General features: G+C 57.0%; 1 protein-coding gene across 1 annotated transcript; it reads left to right on the top strand.

Annotated features, from left to right (window-relative positions):
* The first annotated feature begins 9,403 nt into the window (after positions 1-9,403).
* LOC122375990 (uncharacterized protein K02A2.6-like) lies at positions 9,404-19,974 on the top strand. Its single transcript, XM_043355617.1, has 2 exons — positions 9,404-11,621; positions 18,352-19,974. The coding sequence occupies exons 1-2, from the start codon at positions 9,430-9,432 to the stop codon at positions 19,580-19,582; spliced, it is 3,423 nt and encodes a 1,140-aa protein (XP_043211552.1). The 5' UTR covers positions 9,404-9,429; the 3' UTR covers positions 19,583-19,974.
* The last annotated feature ends 1,188 nt before the right edge of the window (positions 19,975-21,162 follow it).

The raw sequence follows: 21,162 nt of genomic DNA, 5'->3' as shown, positions 1-21,162 counted from the left end.
TATATGCTCTTGCTTAGCTTCCCCATTTCCCTATTTTCATTTCTGTTTTCCTCCTCATACATTTGTCTACATTTTCTTGTCGTCACCCCGACCCCGTGTGTGAGCCAACAGACACCTCTCGCACCACCATCTCATACCGACCTCCGGCCGAGCCGGTCGACCTCGGAGGGGCGTCAGCCGTCAGACGTGACCCCGCCGGCACCGGGCCCGTTCCCACGCGTCGTGGACGTCAGCACGCCAGCCGCCATTGAAAAGCTGATCCACGGCCACATCCACGGCGATCGCCGCCCGGTCCAGTGACGTCACGAGCCAGTGACGTAGGCGTCATCACGACACGTCATCGGGTGAGCGAATCCTGTCACATCCACGGCAGCGTGTCGTTATAGGACGCTTCGGCAGGACATTGAAGACGAAAATAGTCGTCCGCCTCTGGGGACGCCTGTAGAAATATAGGTAAAGAAATATCGGTGTTGATAGCTTCTTCTCGATTCTCGAAGACACGCTATGCATTAAAAAAGCTCCAGAGCTCGGTTAAAAATATACGTATAGAATAAAACCAAGGCAAGGAACAAAAAAAGACGAACACTCATGTGTCATTGCTAACTTTGCATGCCAAGCTTACCATTAGAAATACAAAAGTCAGTTTCTTTGCATGACAGGAAATTTCGTAATATCTATAGGTATATATTGTGATACGGTGTTATTCGTGCTACACAATTATATGTTCCGTGAAATCAGTCGCACCCACTGATTTGTTCATTCACGCCTACCATCTGCAATCGGCCTGGAGGGGTCGTCTAATCAGCAGCAGTACCTACCTATATAAATGCCTGAGGTAATTTAGCTGCGCAAGGTCTAGGCTTCTCGATCACCGCATGTCATCACCAACAGCGAGCCAATCACCAGTCACCAGTCATTTAGTCGTTTAGTCCAGTCCCTCACTTACATATACTCATCAGTCAACAGTCACTCAGTACCTGGTATTTCAGTCACCAGTCCGCCAGTCACCATTCATCAAGCGCCAGTCACTTATCACCAGTTCCTTAGTCACTAGAGTCCCTCAGTGATCAATCACCAGTCACTTTTCACATACCAGCTCAATCATCAGTCATGAGTCATTCAGTCGCATTCAGTCGCTCAGTCCCTAAATCAGTAGTCACCAGTCACCAACCACTTAGTCCTCAGTGCAGGGTAACTGCAGCCACCTTACTTCATCCCTAGTCACCGCGCTGTGCCCGGCACCAATCACCACTCAGTGGTGCCGGAAATCACGACAAAGCGCGACCGGTCGATGGTGCTGCCGTCACCGCCGCCGTGCCGTGCACCTGGGGGGATTGATTGATGAACGGACCGTGCCGTGAGCCGACCGCACCTGTGACCGTCCGTCGCACTGAAGTACACCGGTAGCTTATACTCTTATGCCCGTGCCCCGTGCTAATCGGACCGCGCGGTGGACTGTCGTCCGCGTCGGTTAGACATCATATCCCGCGCCCCGCTGGGGGGGGGGCAGAATCTGCCCCCCTCCCGTTTTTCGCCAATAACTTCTAAACGCGTTACGGCAGCAACGTCAAACTTTCAGTACCTTATCATACATCAATTTGACACGTTCCCTGAAAATTTCGGCGAAATCCGTCGGAAATTTTTTGAGAAATTGACGTTTTAGTGACGTCATGTTCGCCATTTTCGCCTCAAAAACGGCAAAATTTCAAACGCCGCTAACATCTTCATTTTTAAAGGAATCAAGACGTAACAAAAAGGTTATACGTGATTCTACTTTGTCTATCAAATGGCTATCTCGGTTTTTTTGAAAATTTTGGATTTTGGCCAAAATTGTTAAAAAAATGACTTTTTTGGGAAAATATTTATAAAATCGAAAATTTTGAGTTTATCGAAAAAACCGGAATATATGTCAAAGAAGTGGTCTATGCGCACCAACATACCAATTTTTAGAAGAATCGGTTCAAAAATGTGGGAGTTATTCAAAATTTTATGACGTTACGACACACAAATTTTTTGAAAAATGATTTTTTTGGAAGTTCTAGACCTCGTACGGAAACAAAACAGCACCATTCGATTCGCCGTGAAAAACTGCATCGGATAGACGCCTTTTTAGGCCTTAACAACCAACTTCAAAATTTGACCTCACTTGACCTGACCTTGACCTGACCTCGACCTGAAATTCATCCAGAGGTGGTCCATATCACTTATTGAGTGTGCCTATTGAATTCCATGAGTAAAATGACCCATAAAACATGTGTCGCACATGCCCTTTTCTATATTTTGTTATTGGTGACCTGACCTGACCTGACCTGACCTTGACCTTGACCTTTGAATGACATTGTGTGCAACGAATATTGTCTTGGTAGTCTAAGAACACGTTTTGGGCAATCAGACTCAGTCCATTCTTCGGCAACTACGGTGCAAGGCCGATACTGTAGAAACTTGCATTTTGTACCCTTGACCTGACCTTGACCTGACCTCTGACCTACTTAAGCAAAAAAATTTGGGCTCTTAAGATCGGCCTTGTTGAGAGCTTTCGATTGCCGTTTTCCCCGTCTTTCTACGACCATCGGTTCGGAAGTTAGACAGGGGGGCAGAATCTGCCCCCCCCCCCCCCAGCAGGGCGCGTATGGCTGAATAGCCCAGCGGGGCGCGGGATATATCATTCGTCTATGTATATTTCCTAAATTGCTTTAGTCTTTATATCTTGCTGCTTATCACTAGCGCATCCAAAGGGAGCATCTGGAAGATAGCCACCCCCTCCCCCGCAGCGCCGAATATATAATAGTCGACAGCTTTTATAAGGAAAATGTAGATTTGAATTGCACGCTATATATCAACGCTCAAGAAAGTAGAATCCGATTTTTTATTTTAAAAATGGAAAACCTTTTTGGAGTATCCCAAAACGTCTCTAACATCCCATCCGTCAATGTCGCTATGTCGGTACCAATAATTAAATGCAAAAATGAATGACTTTGGTGGGCAATTAATCCTTAGAACCGATAGGCGGATGTTGCATTATTGTAATATTATGCGTTATGGGTAATCTTGATAGGCTGATGCCATAGCAGATTAAGGCTGAACCCTTTCAGAGTTCATTTTTTCAAGGATGAGAGCCCTTTGGCACATTATGCATGGCAACATCATAGGAAAATAACGTGACATAAGAGTATGTATGTTATGTTTGAGTATCGTCAAGAATGCAACAGTGGCACCGTATATTAGCTGTGAGCATACATTCATAAAGATAAGATACTCCCTCGCATCCCCTAAAATCTACCTATATGATCTTTCTACTAACAGATACGTAGTGTCACAAAAGTATAGAGTGTCTATAGCTCCCAGCCCATGGGCCAGCTTATCACGAGGAGAAGCCTCAAAGCTGGGTTGTCAGTCGGCAACTTTGCCCACAACCGTCACGTACCGTGGAACGGTGGCCGCCTCAACTTTGGCGCTTCTCCTCGTACAGCGCAATGCGATAAAACAGGAAACTTTCGGGGAGCGGCAGGCCGTGCGATAGATCAGAGCTCGCGCACGTGCTCTATGGCCGCCCTAACAAAACCGGCGCACGATCTTCTGCCTGGCCATCGTGTAATATGCTCTACGAAAGAGGAAAATATCTCACCTTTTCCCAATGTCTGCCTTTGGCCAAGGCCATAGCATACTTTCATGCCTCCGAAAATTGTATGAATAAATGTTCTCGCTAGGTCCCCATTTCTAAGCGCAAAAATGTAGTAGAAATTTCGAAAATATTTTGTGCAACACATAAAACATCGTATTTTCTTCTTTTTTTTTAGAAAGTTATGTTTGAAAGTTATGTTTGATATTTATGTTGCCATTTTCCAGAGAAAAATGTTTATAAGTTAGCCTAAGAAAACTACATTAAAACAATAATGAAGAGACCTGCCTTAAGATCTTCAATTGGAAAAAAAAAACATTGTAAGTAAGTGTCTAAGGAACTTGACATGGGTTATAGAATACACAGTACCAACACATGTGTATCATGCACATTTGCCATATGGATATATTCACTGTGCATGCGATACCGGGAACTAGGTAGGTATGTGTATGGCTCACGAACACTTTCTTGTTCGAGAAAAAAACTTGCAGAGAAGCAGCGGCTGAGACAACCGGGCCAGTTCCCGAGCTCGGGTAATGTCGGCAGAACACCGCCCTCCGTGCCATCCGAGACACGCTGTCGGAAGTCAGCAGCATTCGGTACGGCGCCGCCATTACGGCGGCGGCGATCCGGACATTTCTCCCACGGGGCTCATGACCTTCGAGTTATGATGATTCCACTCCTCCGCTGCTAGTCGGGCAGAGTCGGGTGGGGGAGGGGGGGGGGGGTGCACCCGCTCATTGTCCGGATGACTAGCCAACGGAATCGTACTTTGCCGTCAGCTGTATCGACAAATTTCGATACCTGGCCCTTGATTCAAGTCGGATCTTCGGTGACAATAGCTGTGTTTTAAGGTCAGGTCAGGTAACTCAACACTCACCGGTCACCTATGTCATAAGTGAGCCTCTGTACGGTCGTTAACCCTCGCCGGACCTATTGGTTTTCTAAATTTCTACATACGCGCCGGCCGAGGGGGGGGGGGCGGGTACGACCCCCTCGCCGTTTCGCCCCTGGTGGAGCTAGCGCGTCGCGGAAAAAACGAGCGTGTGCGCCGTTACGAGACACAGAGATTGGTACCCGATTTTAAGGTCCTAGGTTAACCGGTGACCTCTGAGGTCAGGTCAAGTGCCCCGGGATACGGTTCAGTTTTTGGTGAATAACTTCACAAAAAACGGCCGCAGAGCCTTGATTGTGGCAGCATCGTGTTCGCCTCGCTCAGGCGCGTCGAATGATATACGTTTTGTTCGGGTCAGGTCAACTTGGGGTGTTGACCTCAGGTCAAGGTCAGGTCAGCACCCCCAGGTCACGAAGTTGGTCGAAAGAGGTCATGTCGCATATCATTCGATTAGGCAGGTCTTCCTGAGTCTATTGGTGGCTTTCTCGACTCGCTAGCTCAATTTGATCGGGAGTTATTGACGAAAAACTAATATGACCTTGATGACGTCATACATGACGTCACGCAAGTTCAACATTGCAAAAGTGACGCATCTAACCACCTTGCAAGGAGTGCATCAAATTACGATTCTGTGTGCTTGAGATAGTTGGAGATCGTTCCCGGCGCCAGAATAGCAGTTTTCATTTTCCCCATTGACTTATAATGGTGAGGTCACGAAAATGACCTGACCTCATATGACCTTTAGGAAAAATCCGAGATATACAAGTTGTGAGACTCATAATGGATACTAGATCCTGCAGGTTTCATTTCCCTGTGACATCTCCTCTGGCAGTGAGGGCGTTGCGAAGTTGCGACATCTGAAGACCGTGCAGAGGTTCACTTATGACGTCATAGGTCAGTGACCTGACCTGACCCAAAAATGAGGTTGGTGTCAAAAGATGCGGCTTGGATCAAAGGTTAGGTATGCCAAGTTTCAGCTCTCTATCGCCAGCTTGTTCGGAGCTATCGCGAAAAAAAAAACCCTATGGGGGGGGGCGGCACCCGCCCCCCCCCTCGGCCGGCGAGGGTTAACCCTCGCCCGTATTGGTGTTTTTCCAGCCGCGAACGTTTAAGTCACCGTGGTATAAGGGGGGGGGGTCCGTTGGACCCCCTTGCCGTTTCGCCCCTGATCGAGCTAGAGCTTCGCGGAAAAAACGAGCGTGTTGCCCGTGACGAGAGGGAGCCGATGATACCCAATTTTAAGGTCCTAGGTCATTGGTTGACCTTGCAGGTCAGGTCAATGACCCAAAAGTCGGGAAAATCGGGACCTGTTGGCTGTTAGAACGTCGTTAAGTGTGGCTGCTATGGGTTTTTTTCGGGGTGCTGGTCACGAATATCATGTTAGTTTTGATCACAGATGATGTCTTCATGCATTTAGTCCAAGTCGGGTCAGGTCAGGTCAGGTCAACCAGTAGGGGTCCTACCGGGTAGGTATTCCTAGTAGGTGTCAACCGCCTCTGACAGCTTCGTAACATGTTACGAAGGCACCAAAACTACTTCATAAATGCTCATATGGTTGCTAAATTCGAATTCAGCTCCAAAAACTGGCCTAGAAACATGTAAAACTCGAAAAAGTGAACCGAGGTCATCAAAGGTCAATGACCGGACCTGACCTTCAGGTGACCTTGACACCCACCCTAATGCATGGGGGCAACACCATATCACATGTTTGAACGCTTGAAATCACGAAAAGACTGCAAACGCGCCGCTAATGCGAGCCGACATACGCCGAATCGCGATTCTGGCCAAACATGGTCTCGAAAAGTAGGTCACAGGTCAAAGGTCATTTGGGTCAGGGTCATGAAATTTTCAGGGTAGGTGTAAAATTAAATAACGCGAGGGTACTGAAAGTTTCGTCGCGATCGGCCGCTTTTTACGCGAGTTATACGCGAAAAACCATGTGGGGGGGGGGGTCCGTTCGACCCCCCCCCCCGCCTATACGGGCGAGGGTTAACCTGACCTGAAAGGTCACAGCTTGTCCTGAGACCTCAAATTCGGGCACCCTTCAGTCACGGCGACCTCAGTAACGGTGCACACGCTCATTTTTTTCCGCGAGGCTCCTAACTATAGGTCATTTAGGGGCGAACCGGCGAGGAGCTTCCATCCTCTTGCCTTCCCCAATCCCAAGTAGGCATGCAAAAACCAATAGGACGTGCGTTTTACCACCGTTTTACTACACAATCCGAAATTTTCCCTATTTTCTTAGCCGATTATCTTGCTTATCACGTCAAATAGTTAAAACGATTCCCAAATGCTGTACAAGTACAACGATGTGCTGTTTTAGAGTCATATTTTTCCCAGGTTTATGTTTGTAGATATAAAACTTTATCGGAATTCACTGGGATTGTATTGCGTATTCAAGTCCAAATATTTCGGCCAATATTGTTTGGCCTTGGTCACTGGACAACTACAATAACCCTATGTAGGGTTATTGTAGTTGTCCAGTGACAAGGCCAAACAATATTGGCCGAAATATTTGGACTTGCATACGCAATACAATCCCAGTGAATTCCGATAAAGTTTTATATCTACAAAGTACATAGGCGGCGGAACGATTTGAGACAAGGGGGGGCACCATGTCTCAAGGAGCCAAACCTAGGGTACCCCCAAATCCTGTTTTCTCATCGGATTTAGGCCACTTATTTTTCGTCACAGCCCTGACACGATGATTTTATCTACTTTTTTTTACTAAACGAAAACGGCAGTTCACCCCCGTATGCAGGGGTGTAATTTTATATCTCTTTGTGGGGGCATATGCACCCACAATCCTGAATTATGCCCCCACAATGATGAAAATGCACCCACAAGTCTCTTACAAGGCTGCAAGCGTCCTTTCGAGAGCACGGTGCCCTTCGCATGCTCTAACGGCGTCCTCCTGACCGTCTCGCGTTCTTGGATAATATAGCGTTTTTAATCACTCGGCGCCCTTCTGGGAGAATGGCGCACTTTTGACAGCACCGCGCCATTCTCATGGTCTAACGGCGCCCTCCTGACCGTCTCGCGTCCTTAGGTTTCTGTTCACCGTGCATCCCTCGACTGTTCGGCGCCCTTCTGGCCTCTCAGCGCCCCTGAACCACATAGCGTTTTCAATCGCTCGGCGCCCTTTTACGAGAATGGCGCCCTTTTCATGATCTCATGGCGCCCTCGTAACCATCTGGCGCCCCCACGTCCCCACCAACGTAGCACTACTGACTGTGCGGCGCCCTTCTGGCCTCTTAGCGCCCCTGGACCTCATAGCGTTTTCAATCACTCGGCGCCCTCCTAAGAGAATGACGCCCTTTTCATCGTCTCACGGCGCCCTCGGAAACGTCTGGCGCCTCCACATTTGGTGCCCCTCCTACTGGATGGCGCCTCTCTACATCTTTTTTTTTACGTCCTTCCGGTCAGTTTCCACTTTTAAGCGTGTATTTGTTTAGTCAGACACGTCACTTGAAGCGCCCTTCGGCTAGCAATGTTATCAAATTCGGTGTTAATTTAGGCTCCCACATGAAGAATATCCATCGCGTCCCAAACCGGCCTGGCGCCGGGCGCCCCTACAGCTGGGCACCCACAATCATTTTAGGAAAATTACACCCTTGCTATGTGTGGTTAACTTTAAGCTGATCCTCCTCAAGTACCTATGTGTTTGTCTCTTCCTTATTGTCGTTTGATAAATTCCATTTATCCTACATGTATCAAATTCCCAAGAAGCCATCGCAGTACTAATCAGTGGCGAATCCCAGGGGGGAGGTCACATGGGTCATGACTTAGGGCCTGGGGTCACCACATGCCTGCCAGGAGCACCACAGGCCTGACAGCCGAAAGGGGAACCACAGGCCCGCCAGGGGTACCACAGGCCTAGCAGGGGCACCACGGGCCTTTCAGTGGCACCACAGGCCTGTCAGGAGCACCATCGGCCTAGCAAAAGCACTACAGGTCTTCCAGGGGCACCACAGACCTGCCAGTGGCACCAGAGGCCTGCCAGGGGCACTATCTGCTTCGCAGGGGAACCACCGGCCTCGCAAGGGCACCATGGGCCTGTCAAGGGCACCACAAGCCTGTCGCTGGCACTTTAGGATTGTCAGGGGCACCACAAACCTGTCAAGGGCACCTGCGTTCTAACAAGGGCACCACGGGCTCGCCAGGGGCACCACAGACCTGCCAAGGCCCAGGGACACCACAGGCCTAGCAAGGACACCACAGGCCTAGCAAGGACACCACAGGCCTGTCAGGGGCACCACGGGCCTGTCAGGGCCCATGGGCACCTAAGTCATGTCAGGGCCCACCGTAGGCTTGTCAGGGGGCAGGGTAGGTAGGTACCACAGTCTTTCCAGGGGCACCAGCGGCCTAGCAGGGGCACCAGTCATCACACGACTAACCAAAAATAAAGAAAATAAAAAATGAAAATAGGGCACCACCAAAATTAAGTGGCCGAAATCCGTTGAGGTTTTAATTTTGGGTATAGGTAGGGGCACCACTTCGATTCATGACCCTCCCCTTGGAGTTTTCCCGAATCCGCCCCTGGTACTAATACATCAAATTTAAGGGGGGGCACCTTGCTATTGGTGCCCCCCTTGCAGAATTCAAGGGGGGGCACGGTGCCCCGGTGCCCCCCCTGTGGTGTCGCGAGCTGCTCCCCCCCCTGCCCCGGGGCCTGGCGACGCCAGTTGCTCCCCCCTGCCCGGGGGCCTGGCGACGCCATTGGCGGCGCCGGCGCGCAGACGCGGGGTTCGTGAGCAGTCGGCCGCCGGCCCGCGCGGAGCGCGGTTGTGGTAGTAGCGATCGGTGTTTGGCGCTCTAGGAGGTTTAACGCAATGCGGCTTTGGTTGTGAATAAAGAGCTCACGCTATAACATCCTGGCGACGCGACGGTCAGGGTGAACGGCCAGGAGTTCACCATGCTGATCGACACTGGCTCACCGGTGACTATAATCAGCGCGGAGACTCACATCCCCGGTCTGACGCTGCGGCCGAGTGAGCTGCACCTCACGTCATTCACCGGCCAGCAAATCCGTCTGCGAGGCGAGGCCGACGTCAACGTGGAGACGGACGGCCGAGCGACACGGCTGCGACTCGTCGTGTCCGACATGGGCTCTCACCGACCTCTCATGGGACGAGAGTGGATCAAGGCGCTGAGGACGGCGTCGGGTCTGGAGACGCTGAACGTGTGCCCGGTGGCGACTCAGCCGACGCTGAAGGAGGTGATGGACAAACACCGTGAGGTGTTCAAAGAAGAACTGGGCAGAATCCCGGTGAAGGTGGCGCTCAGACTGAAGGAAGGCGCCAAACCGGTCTATCGACGCGCCAGACCGGTGCCGTTTGCGCTACAGCAAGATATCGAGCGGGAGCTCGACAAGTGGCTGGATCAAGGGATCGCCGAGAAGGTGCCTCCTGGACACTTCTCCGGATGGGGTACGCCGCTCGTACCCATCCCCAAGAAGGACGGCGTGCGGCTGTGCGCGGACTATCGGATCACGGTGAACCCGCAGCTGCAGCCTCTGAAGTATCCGATGCGCACGCCGGAGGAGCTATTCGCCAGCATACGAGGGAAAAAGTTCTGCAAGCTGGACTGCAGGAACGCCTATCTCCAGTGTGAGCTGGACGAAGAGAGCCGAGAGATGACCACCGTGACCACACACCGTGGTGCGATGCGGATGAACCGTCTCCCGTACGGGATCAGCACCTGTGGAGCGCAGTTCCAGGCGATCATGGACCAGGTGCTGGATGGTCTTCCAGGAGTCGTCTGTTACCTGGACGACGTGCTGATCGGCGCCGACAGTGACCGTGAGCTGATGGACAGGCTGGACCGGGTGCTGGAGCGGCTGAAGGACAACGGCGTCCGCCTCAAGAAAGAGAAGTGCCAGTTCGGAGTCCGAGAAGTGGTGTATCTCGGTTGGCGACTGTCTGAGGCGGGTCTGCGCCCGGTGCAAGAGAAGACGGCGGCCGTCACAGCAGCACCTGACCCTCGGAACGTGCAGGAGCTGCGATCTCTGATCGGGTCAGTCAGCTATTATCAGCGGCTGCTGCCCAACCTGTCTACCGTGCTAGCGCCGCTCTACGCGCTACTGAAGACGGGCGTCAAATGGGCATGGACGGCGGAGTGCGCCGCGGCAGTGCGCCGTGTGAAGGACATGCTGTCCACGGCGCCGGTCCTGATGCGGTACGACCCCGTGCTGCCGCTGCGGCTCGTCACGGACGCCAGTGCGACAGGAGTCGGAGCGGCTCTGATGCAAGTGACGCCCGAGGGGCTCGAGAGGCCGGTACAGTACGCCTCCCGAACGCTCACTCCGACGGAGAGGAAGTACGCCCAAGTGGAGAGGGAAGCCGCAGCCGTCTCGTTCGGAGTGCGGCGGTTCCACCAGTTCCTGTTTGGTCGGCCGTTCACCCTGGTGGTCGACAACAGGACGCTCTCCAGGATCCTAAACCCGGACCGTGAGCTGCCATCTCTGGCGGCGGCTCGCATGCAAAGGTATGCGCTGCAGCTCGCGGCGTATCAGTACAAGATCGAGCTGCGCCGGACGGAGGACATGAGGCTGGCGGACACGATGTCCCGTCTGTCGGTGCCGGACGAGGCGGAGAACCGGCTGTCGGCAGAAGAGGAGGCGGCGTACGGCGGAGGCGGCGTAATGTTCATCGCCGAGCAGGGGCCGTGTCTGACCGCGCAGCAGATAGCAGTGGCCACGCGCCGAGACCCGGCGCTCGCCCGCGCTCTGGCGGCGGTGCGATCGGGCTGGCCGGCGGTGGTGGACCCGGACCTGGCTCCCTTCAAGAATCGCCGAGAGGAGCTGACGACTGAGGCCGACTGTCTGCTCTGGGGCGGCCGAGTCGTCATCCCGAGCAACCTGCGCGACACCGTCAAGCGGGAGCTGCATGAGGGTCACTTCGGCTGCACTCGCATGAAGCAGCTGGCGAGGCGCTTTGTGTGGTGGCCGGGACTCGATGCTGAGCTGGAGGCGCTGGCTCGCGGGTGTCAGGCGTGCGTCTCAAAGCGAGCTGAGCCGCCGCAGGCGACACGGCACCCGTGGGAGCCGACGGACGGCCCGTGGCAGCGGGTGCATGCCGATTTTGCCGGACCTCTGAAGGGCACCTGGTTCCTGGTGATGGTGGATAGTTTCTCCAAGTGGGCTGAAATGATCCCAATGAAGACGACCACGTCCGAGCGGACCGTAGCGGTGATGAGGACGGTTTTTGCTCGTCTCGGACTACCACTGGTGCTGGTAACGGACAATGGCCCACAGTTCACGAGCCAGGAATTCGCCCAGTTCGCCAGCTCTAACGGGATCCGACATGTCAGAGTGGCGCCCCATCACCCATCGTCTAATGGGATGGCGGAGCGAGCGGTCGGCTCGCTAAAAAACTCACTGAAGGCGACTCTGGCAGCAGACGACAGCGGAGGCATGGAACTGGCGCTCGCCCGAGTTCTGATGGCGTACAGAGTGACGCCCCACGCCGCGACCGCACGGACTCCCGCTGAGATGCTGTTCGGGCGGAACCTCCGCACTCGTATGAACCTCATGGTTCCGAGCGCCGAGACAGCTCTGCAGGCGGCTCGGGACCGGCAGCGTGAGACGGCCGGCGGACGGAGCAGGGAATTCGCCGTGGGAGCTACAGTGTGGGCCCGCTCGTATGACGGTCGTCAGAAGTGGGTCCGCGGCACGGTGGTCGCCCGCCCCGGTCCCGTGTCGTATGAAGTGGACGTGGGACACGTGATCTGGTCGCGCCACGTTGACCAGCTGTTGGCGGCGGCGGCGGACCCAGGGAACAGCGCCGGCGGTGACGTCAGAGCGGCCACCGGCGGTAGTGTCCGAGCGGCGACCAGTGGTGACGTCAGAGCGACGACCGGCGGTGACGTCAGAGCGACGACCGGCGGTGACGTCAGAGCGACGACCGGCGGTGACGTCAGAGCGACGACCGGCGGTGACGTCAGAGCGACGACCGGCGGTGACCGGGCTGGTGGCGCCGGCGGCAGCGCCGGGCGCCCTGTCGGAGACGATCGCGCCAATGGCCTCGGTGACGGCAGCCGCGCCGGCGTCGCCGGTCAGGCCTGTGACCGGGGAGCAGTCGGCCTCGGCCGTGCCGGTGATCTCGGCGGCGGCGGGGATGCCGGTGACCCCGGTGGCTACGGCCGTGCTGGTGACCCCGGCGGCGGCGGTAGTGCCGGTGACCTCAGCGGCGGCGGTGATGCCGTCAGCAGCGGCGGTAGTGCCGGTGACCTCGGCGGCGGCGGTGATACCGGTGACCTCAGCGGCTACAGTCACACCGGCGGTGGCGGTGACGGCGGCGGCAGGGGCGGCGGGGACACTGAGGGCCCCTCGCAACGCCGTTCCGCTCGGCGCCGGAGGTGCCCGAGGCGACTGATCGCCGAGGTTTAAAATGTGTTTGTTTCCACGTTCCGACGCGTAATGTGTTTGTTTCCACGTTCCGACGCGTAATGTGTTTGTTTCCACGTTCCGACGCGTAATGTGTTTGTTTCCACGTTCCGACGCGTAATGTGTTTGTTTCCACGTTCCGACGCGTAATGTGTTTGTTTCCACGTTCCGGTTTAAAATGTGTTCCGTTTTAAGGGCGGCAGGTTAAAGTGAATGTGTTCCGTTTTAAGGGCGGCAGGGTGTGGTGTCGCGAGCTGCTCCCCCCCCTGCCCCGGGGCCTGGCGACGCCAGTTGCTCCCCCCTGCCCGGGGGCCTGGCGACGCCATTGGCGGCGCCGGCGCGCAGACGCGGGGTTCGTGAGCAGTCGGCCGCCGGCCCGCGCGGAGCGCGGTTGTGGTAGTAGCGATCGGTGTTTGGCGCTCTAGGAGGTTTAACGCAATGCGGCTTTGGTTGTGAATAAAGAGCTCACGCTATAACACCCCCCGTTCCGCCGCCTATGACAAAGTACAACAATGACTACAGTCACTCACGATTTTACCTGATTCCCGATTGACCTTGTTCGGCCTCTGTCAAATAATTGTTCGATTCAGGATACAATACCAAAGCAACTTGCCGAAGGGTTTCCGAACATAAAACATGCACAATTTACATAAACATACAATTTACATGTGCTCCCCCGCAGGCAGGCGGGGGAGCACAACCTTGTCATCAGGGGTGGCAAAGTGATTCAGCTGCCCCGACATGCTGCATCTTCAGCAGGCACTGATAGAGCACAGGTACCCGATTCAAACCCTGCTCATGGGATGGATAGACAGCAGCTGGCGAGACCTGTCGGACACTCTGGACGCTCTGGAATGCACAGCTGCTGTGCAGCCCACTCCTCCTGCCAGGGGGTCAGCCGGCTCTGGAACAAGTAACACCCACCAACAGGAGGACAGCTCTGCTGTGGTGGACACTCATCAGCCTGAAAACCAGAATGGCACTGCCAGAGAGCCAGTTCGGCAAGACTGACTAGATAAAGTAAATGGAGCCTGGAGCCAGAGGAAAAAGACCGTCAGAAATCTTCGTGTGCTCTATACAAACACAGACCAGTTCATAAATAAGAGGGACGAGCTAAGCATGAGGATTTGTGGAGAGGAGCCAGATGTGATGCTGCTCACTGAGACCCTTCCAAAAGCTCAGAGACTGCCTATTGCCCCATCACTGCTGCACATTCCAGGATACCTGTTATTCACCAACTTCAATCCAGGTATGATGGACCTGGGCAACTCTGGATTACGAGGTATCTGTGGTGTCGTGATACCGGCCCTCCCCCCCCCCCCCGGAAGCGGAGCTGAGCGCGCCCTTGCGGCGGCCAGCCGCCGCCGATCAGCCAGCTGGCCTTGAAAGTCAGTCGCCGGCCGCCGGCCGCGGAAGCAGGTGTGCGCGTACGACCACGCGTTGATAGAATACAGACTGCCCGTTGAGTCCCTAGTGTCGCACCGGGTTCGCGAGCGGACGACCGAGGCCACCACTGAAACGAAGGGGTGGCGATAGAACAAACTTGGCGACAAGGATCAGATGGCGGAACGGGAGGCTGGAAGCGAAGTGTGGATTTCAAGACCGGAAAATGGCGGCGGCTCGGGGAGTTCTACGGGCCGGAGTTCGCGGTGAGTCGGCAGCGCTCGGGTAAACGAGTGGCGGTGATCCGGCAAGCGAACTGGACAGTCAGTGACGGAGCCGAGGCGTGTGGTGTAAGCACGGGGATGCCGGCGGTCACGGTGATTGATGGGCGCCGGGCTGGTCGGCGGCGGCCATGTTGTAACGTTGTGTACGTCGCGGGGGCGTGCTAACGGATTCGGAGGGAAGTGTTTTGTAACGGAGTGCTTAGTGCTTAGTGTAGTAGCTAGTACTTTTTGTTTCTGCCTGCATTGCATTTCGCTCGCCAGTAGGGCCGTTATTTTTATTTCTCCCGATTTTGTGCGGCGAATTCGGCGCGGAAGTGAGCCTGGCGATAGCGGCTGACACTGAAGCCTCTGATTGGTCGACCGGATCAGCTGGCTGTGTCGGGCCCGCTGATTGGCTCAGGTGAGCGGAAGTAAGCCGTCCGGAGGTTCTGGCTGCGACGAGTCCGCTGGTTGGCCGGGGAAGCGCGCGGTAACCGCTCAGGCTCGGTTCGTTGGGCCTGGTCCGGCGGCCGCGGCGGACGATCAGCTGTTCAGCGCCCGGCAGCGGGATGGAGCTGCTGGGAATGCAGCCGATGGCGGCGGCACCGTACAAGCCGGGCAGCGATTTTGAAAAATGGCTGCGAGGGCTGGAACGTTATATGGTAGCTGTCAACGTACAAGGAACGGCACGACAATGCGCAATGTTGCTGCATCTGGTTGGCCCAGATATAGCGGACATAAGCGAGTCCCTGCCCGACGAGACGGAGGATGGTCAGGTCGACGAGTTCGTCCGTCTGAAAGGGAAACTGACTCGATACCTGGTTCCAGTAAGAAATGTTGTGGCAGAGCGGGGAAAATTTGAGAAAATGACAATGGAGGCTGATGAGAACCTGGAGGGTTTCCTGGGCAGGCTGCGCACTCAGGTGATGCGTTGCGGATATACGACAGCGGAAATCGACCAGCAGCTGCGAGACCGCTGCGTTCTGGGCAGCAGTGGCGAGCTGCAGCGGAGGCTGGTCCGGGAGGCAGCTCTGAAGGGAACCGACCTGACCCTTCAGGACATCAGGAAGACGGCTCGCGCGCATCAGGACGTGCTGGATTTGACGGCTCAGCTGGGGGGAGTGCCAGCGCCGGCAGCGATGGCCGCGGACACAGTTCAGGCGCTGCGGCTGTCGCAGCGACCGGAGACCGGCCGGCCGGCTGGGCACTCAGGCGCCTGTTTCCGGTGCGGGTCGACCGGACATTGGCAGCGCGACTGTCCAGCGGCCGGAGCCGTGCCGCGTGCACGCGACAGCCACCGTGCGCGCGACAGCCACCGTCCAGCTGGCCAAGCGGTCAGCGGCGGGCGCGTGGGAACGACCGGCGCACGAGGTCAGGCTGGCGCGCCGGACAGGACGAGCAGTGACGGCCCGGTCAGGCAGCGGCGGTGCTTTAAGTGTGGCTCCACCGGGCACCTGAAGGCGGCATGTCCGCAGCGGCGGGTGCGGCTGGTGGCTGCGGAGGAGGAGCAGACGGACGGCGACGGCGACGCGTGGCTGGTGAACACAGTCGAAGCCAGCGCCGCGGAGCCGGAAATGAAGACGGTGACGGTGAACGGCCAGCAGCTGGCCATGGTCGTGGACACGGGGAGCCCGGTGTCGCTGGTGAGCGCGGAGACAGCGCGGCAGCTGGGACTTCTGCAGCTGCTGGACCCATGTGACCTGCGCCTGACCTCGTTCACAGGTCAGGTCATTCCCTTGAGAGGGGAGGTGCTGGTCAGCGTCTCGGCGTCGGACAGATCCGCGACCCGTCTGCGGCTGGTGGTGACCGGTTTTGGACCCCACCGCCCGCTGATGGGACGCGAGTGGCTGCAGGCGCTTGATCTAATGACGTCACCGGCTCGGGTATGCCGCGTGCAGCCGGCGCGGACGCTCGAAGGCGTGCTGGAGAGGCACTCGGCGGTCTTCAACGAGGAGCTGGGACGCATCCCGATCAAGGTGGGACTGCGGCTGAAGTCAGACGCCAAGCCGGTGTACCGACGGGCGCGTCCGGTGCCGTTCGCCCTGCAGGAGGCGGTGGACCGCGAACTGGACCGGTGGGAGGAGCAGGGCGTGGCAGAGAAGGTGCCACCAGGGAGCGGCTGGGGGACACCGCTGGTGGTCATCCCGACGCAGAATGGCGTCCGCATCTGCGCAGACTACAGGCTGACTGTCAACCCTCAGCTGGAGCAGACCAAGTACCCGATGCGGACGGCCGATGAGCTGTTCTCCGGCGTCCGGGGGAAACGGTTTGCAAAGCTGGACTGCAGGAGCGCCTATCTGCAGGTGGAATTGGACGAGAACAGCAAGAATGCGACCACGGTGACGACACACAGAGGCGATTACAGGATGAACAGACTGCCGTATGGCATCTCTGTCTGTGGGGCACTGTACCAGTCCGTGATGGATCAGATCACGGCGGGACTGCCCGGCACTGTCAGCTACATGGACGATGTGCTGGTGTGGGCTGACACGGAGGAGGAGCTGCTGGAACGGCTGGACGCGACCCTGACTAGGATGGAGGAGAACGGCATCCGCCTGAGGCGAGAGAAGTGCAGCTTCAATGTGCCGGAGGTGACCTACCTCGGGTGGCGTCTGTCGGCGGACGCGCTCCGTCCGCTGGCAGGGAAGACGGAGTCGATCCTGCAGGCGCCAGACCCGGTGAACCAGCAGGCGCTGAAGTCGCTGATCGGCACGGTGAGCTACTATCAGCGGATCCTGCCGGGACTGGCTACCGTACTGACACCTCTGTATGCGCTGCTAAAGAAAGGAGTGAAGTGGCAGTGGACGGAGCAGTGCGCGGCGGCAGTGAAGAAGGTGAAGACAATGCTGTCGTCAGCCCCAGTGCTGGTGCGGTTCGATCCTGACCGACCGGTGCGGCTGGTGACGGACGCCAGTGAGACGGGACTCGGCGCGGTACTGATGCAGGTGACGGCTGATGGACTGGAGAAGCCGGTACAGTACGCGTCTCGTACTCTAACGCAGACTGAGCGGAAGTACGCGCAGGTAGAGAAGGAAGCTGCGGCCGTGTCATTCGGAATACGGCGCTTCCACCAGTACCTGATGGGCAGGCGGTTCACCCTGGTAGTGGACAACCGCACGCTGTCGCGGATCGTCAGCCCGGACAGGGATCTGCCCACCCTCGCGGCAGCTCGTATGCAGCGGTACGCGCTTCAACTGGCGGCGTATCAGTATGAAGTGGAGCTGCGGCGCTCCGGAGACATGAGAGCGGCGGACACGCTGTCCCGTCTGCCGGTGAGCAGTCCGGCGGAGGAGCGGGAGGCGGCGGAGGAAGAGGCTGAGTACGGCGGAGGAGGCGTCATGTTCGTCGTGCAGGAGCAGGGACCATGCCTCTCGGCCAGGGCTATCGCAGCGGCCACGCGCACGGATCCGGTGCTGGGTCGCGTACTGGCTGCGGTGCGGTCCGGCTGGCCGGGGATGATGGACGCCGAGCTGACGCCGTACAAGCATCGAGCGGACGAGCTGTCGACGGACGCAGACTGCGTGCTCTGGGGCGGCCGTGTGGTGGTGCCGAGGGCTTTGCAAGATCGTGTGAAGCAGCAGCTACACGAGGGACACAGCGGCTGCACGAAGATGAAGCAACTTGCTCGTCGGTTTGTCTGGTGGCCGGGGCTGGACGCTGAACTGGAGGCGCTCGCTCGGGGCTGTCCAGCCTGCGAGTCGAAGCGAGCGGCGCCGCCGCACGCGGAGCGGCACCCCTGGGAACCCGCTCAGGGACCCTGGCAGCGGGTGCATGCCGATTTTGCCGGACCTCTGAAGGGCACCTGGTTCCTGGTGATGGTGGATAGTTTCTCCAAGTGGGCTGAAATGATCCCAATGAAGACGACCACGTCCGAGCGGACCGTAGCGGTGATGAGGACGGTTTTTGCTCGTCTCGGACTACCGCTGGTGCTGGTAACGGACAATGGCCCACAGTTCACGAGCCAGGAATTCGCCCAGTTCGCCAGCTCTAACGGGATCCGACATGTCAGAGTGGCGCCCCATCACCCATCGTCTAATGGGATGGCGGAGCGAGCGGTCGGCTCGCTAAAAAACTCACTGAAGGCGACTCTGGCAGCAGACGACAGCGGAGGCATGGAACTGGCGCTCGCCCGAGTTCTGATGGCGTACAGGGCCACACCGCATGCCAGCACGGGACGGACCCCAGCGGAGGTGCTGTTGGGCCGCAACATCCGCACGCGGCTGAATCTGCTCGTTCCGACCGCCGAGGACGCGCTGCGGGACAGCGCGGAGCGACAGCAGACGGCAGCCGGCGGACGCGCCAGAGCGTTTGCGGTCGGCGCCGACGTCTGGGTTCGCTGCTACTCCGGGCCACAGAAGTGGGTGCGCGGTCGGATCGTCACACGCACTGGGCCCGTTTCCTACGAAGTCGACGTCGGTAGAGGCGGGTCGTGGTCACGGCACTGTGATCAGCTGTTGTCGGCCGCCGCTGACAGCACGGCGCCTGCCGAGGACCGCGGCAGAGCGGACGCGGCAGCACTCGCGTCCGATCGCTACTGGCCGCCCTCCGTCGGTCGAGACGGAGGGGAGGGCAGCGGCGTCAGCAGCAGCGGCGCGATCAGCCGGAGCAACGGTGCTTCTCAGCCGGAGCGGGCTCGCGTGATCGGCGCTGGAGCGGAGCGGCCTTCCGGCACAGCAGCCGAGAGGCCGGCGGGAGCCGCAGCGTCGGACTCACCTGAGGCCAGAGCTGCAGCGGGCACGGACGGCGCCGCAGCCGGGAGGTCAGCCGGCGCCGGGGCGGCACACTGGACCGGTGCCGCGCCCGCAGCGGACAGCGCCGGTGGGTCCCGGGACGGAACGGCGGCAGAGGAGCCCAGCCGCGGACCGACCCGAGATGGGACGACAGCAGAGCGCGCGGCGCTGAACGAGTCGGCCGCGGCGCGGCCTGGAGTGACGGCGGGACCAGCGGGTCGAGCGGATCGCCACGCTGAGTTAACTGTGCCGCGTCACTCGACGCGCCGAGCGGCTCCTCCGAGGCGCTACATTGAAGAACTATAGCGTGTGTTCGATTCGATTCGATTCGATTCTCGATTGTTCGATTCGCGTCTTTGTTCGATTCGCGTCTTTCTGTCCTGTCCTGTTAGACTGGAGATCGCCGGAGATCACGCGTTCATTGTGTTTATGTTTCATATCTTTGGCGGTTAGATCGGTGTTTGTGATCTAGTGACGGGGGGTGAGGTGTGGTGTCGTGATACCGGCCCTCCCCCCCCCGGAAGCGGAGCTGAGCGCGCCCTTGCGGCGGCCAGCCGCCGCCGATCAGCCAGCTGGCCTTGAAAGTCAGTCGCCGGCCGCCGGCCGCGGAAGCAGGTGTGCGCGTACGACCACGCGTTGATAGAATACAGACTGCCCGTTGAGTCCCTAGTGTCGCACCGGGTTCGCGAGCGGACGACCGAGGCCACCACTGAAACGAAGGGGTGGCGATAGAACAGTATCTGTGTGTATGTAGTACAGCATCTGAGCGTCTCTGAGGTAGTCTTTGACAAATCAATGATTGAAGATGTTTGGGTTGGATTGAAGCTACAAGGAACAGATCACTTGTTGATAGGCTGCATCTACCGAAGTCCGTCTGGATCCCAAGAAGAAAGCATTGAAAAGCTGGAGCAGCTGATTCACCAAGCAGCTGTAGCCCCCTTCTCACACCTTGTCATCGTTGGTGACTTCAATCTTCCCATGGCATTGACTGGGACACTGGTGCATCTACTTCAGCCACGCACTCCTTTGTAGAGACGATCCAGGATTGTTACCTGTTCCAACATGTTACCCAGCCCACACGTTACTGCTTGGAGAGAGGCCAAGTACTCTGGACTTAGTCTTTACCAATGAGGAGGGTATGGTTCGCAACCTTGAGTATGGCCCTGCCCTGGGTAGAAGTGATCATGTAATCCTTACCTTCACATTGATGTGCTACGCACCTGCGCCATCCTCGCTGCCACGCATGTATTCTCGCACCAACTATCGTTCACTGAGTAATGCGCTTGAATCGTGCAACTGGGCGGTGATGAGGAACATGACTACTCATGAAGCTCACCAGGGGCGTCGACACCGGTCCGACTTTTCCGACTAGTCGGACCACTTTTTCGACTAGGCGGTGCCCTGCTGTGGCTCGCGGGGGCCCCTGCTGCAGACCGCGGGGGCCCTACTGCGGCTCGGGGGGCCCTGCTAGAGACCGCGGGGGCCCTGCTGCGCCTCGACACCTGGGGGCCCTCACCGGTGGGGGCCCCCCGAGAAAAAGTCGGACCAGTTTTCCTTACGCGTCGACGCCCCTGAAGCTCACACCTTCTTTAGTTCGTCAATCTGTGCAGCCATTGAGTCATGCTCCAGCATCAGAAAGAAGGCCTCTGAACACAACATATATATGAATCGCCATGCCCTCCAACTGAGGAAAAGGAAAAGGCTATTGTGGAGCACTTACTGCCGAAGCCACGATGAACTCGATCACGCCAGGTACGTCATGTGTCGTAACGACCTGAGGAACATGACCAGAGCCCTCCGGAGACAACATGAGCAAAAGCTGGTACTGTCAATCAAAGATAACCCGAAGTGCTTCTGGCGGTACGCAAATTCACGCCTCAAGACCA

Source organism: Amphibalanus amphitrite, unplaced genomic scaffold (assembly GCF_019059575.1).
Source record: "Amphibalanus amphitrite isolate SeventyFive unplaced genomic scaffold, NRLGWU_Aamphi_draft 001978F_arrow, whole genome shotgun sequence".
NCBI lineage: Eukaryota > Metazoa > Arthropoda > Thecostraca > Balanomorpha > Balanidae > Amphibalanus > Amphibalanus amphitrite.
The sequence above is the reverse complement of the archived record's forward strand: the minus strand, read 5'-3'. Positions and strand labels throughout refer to the sequence as shown.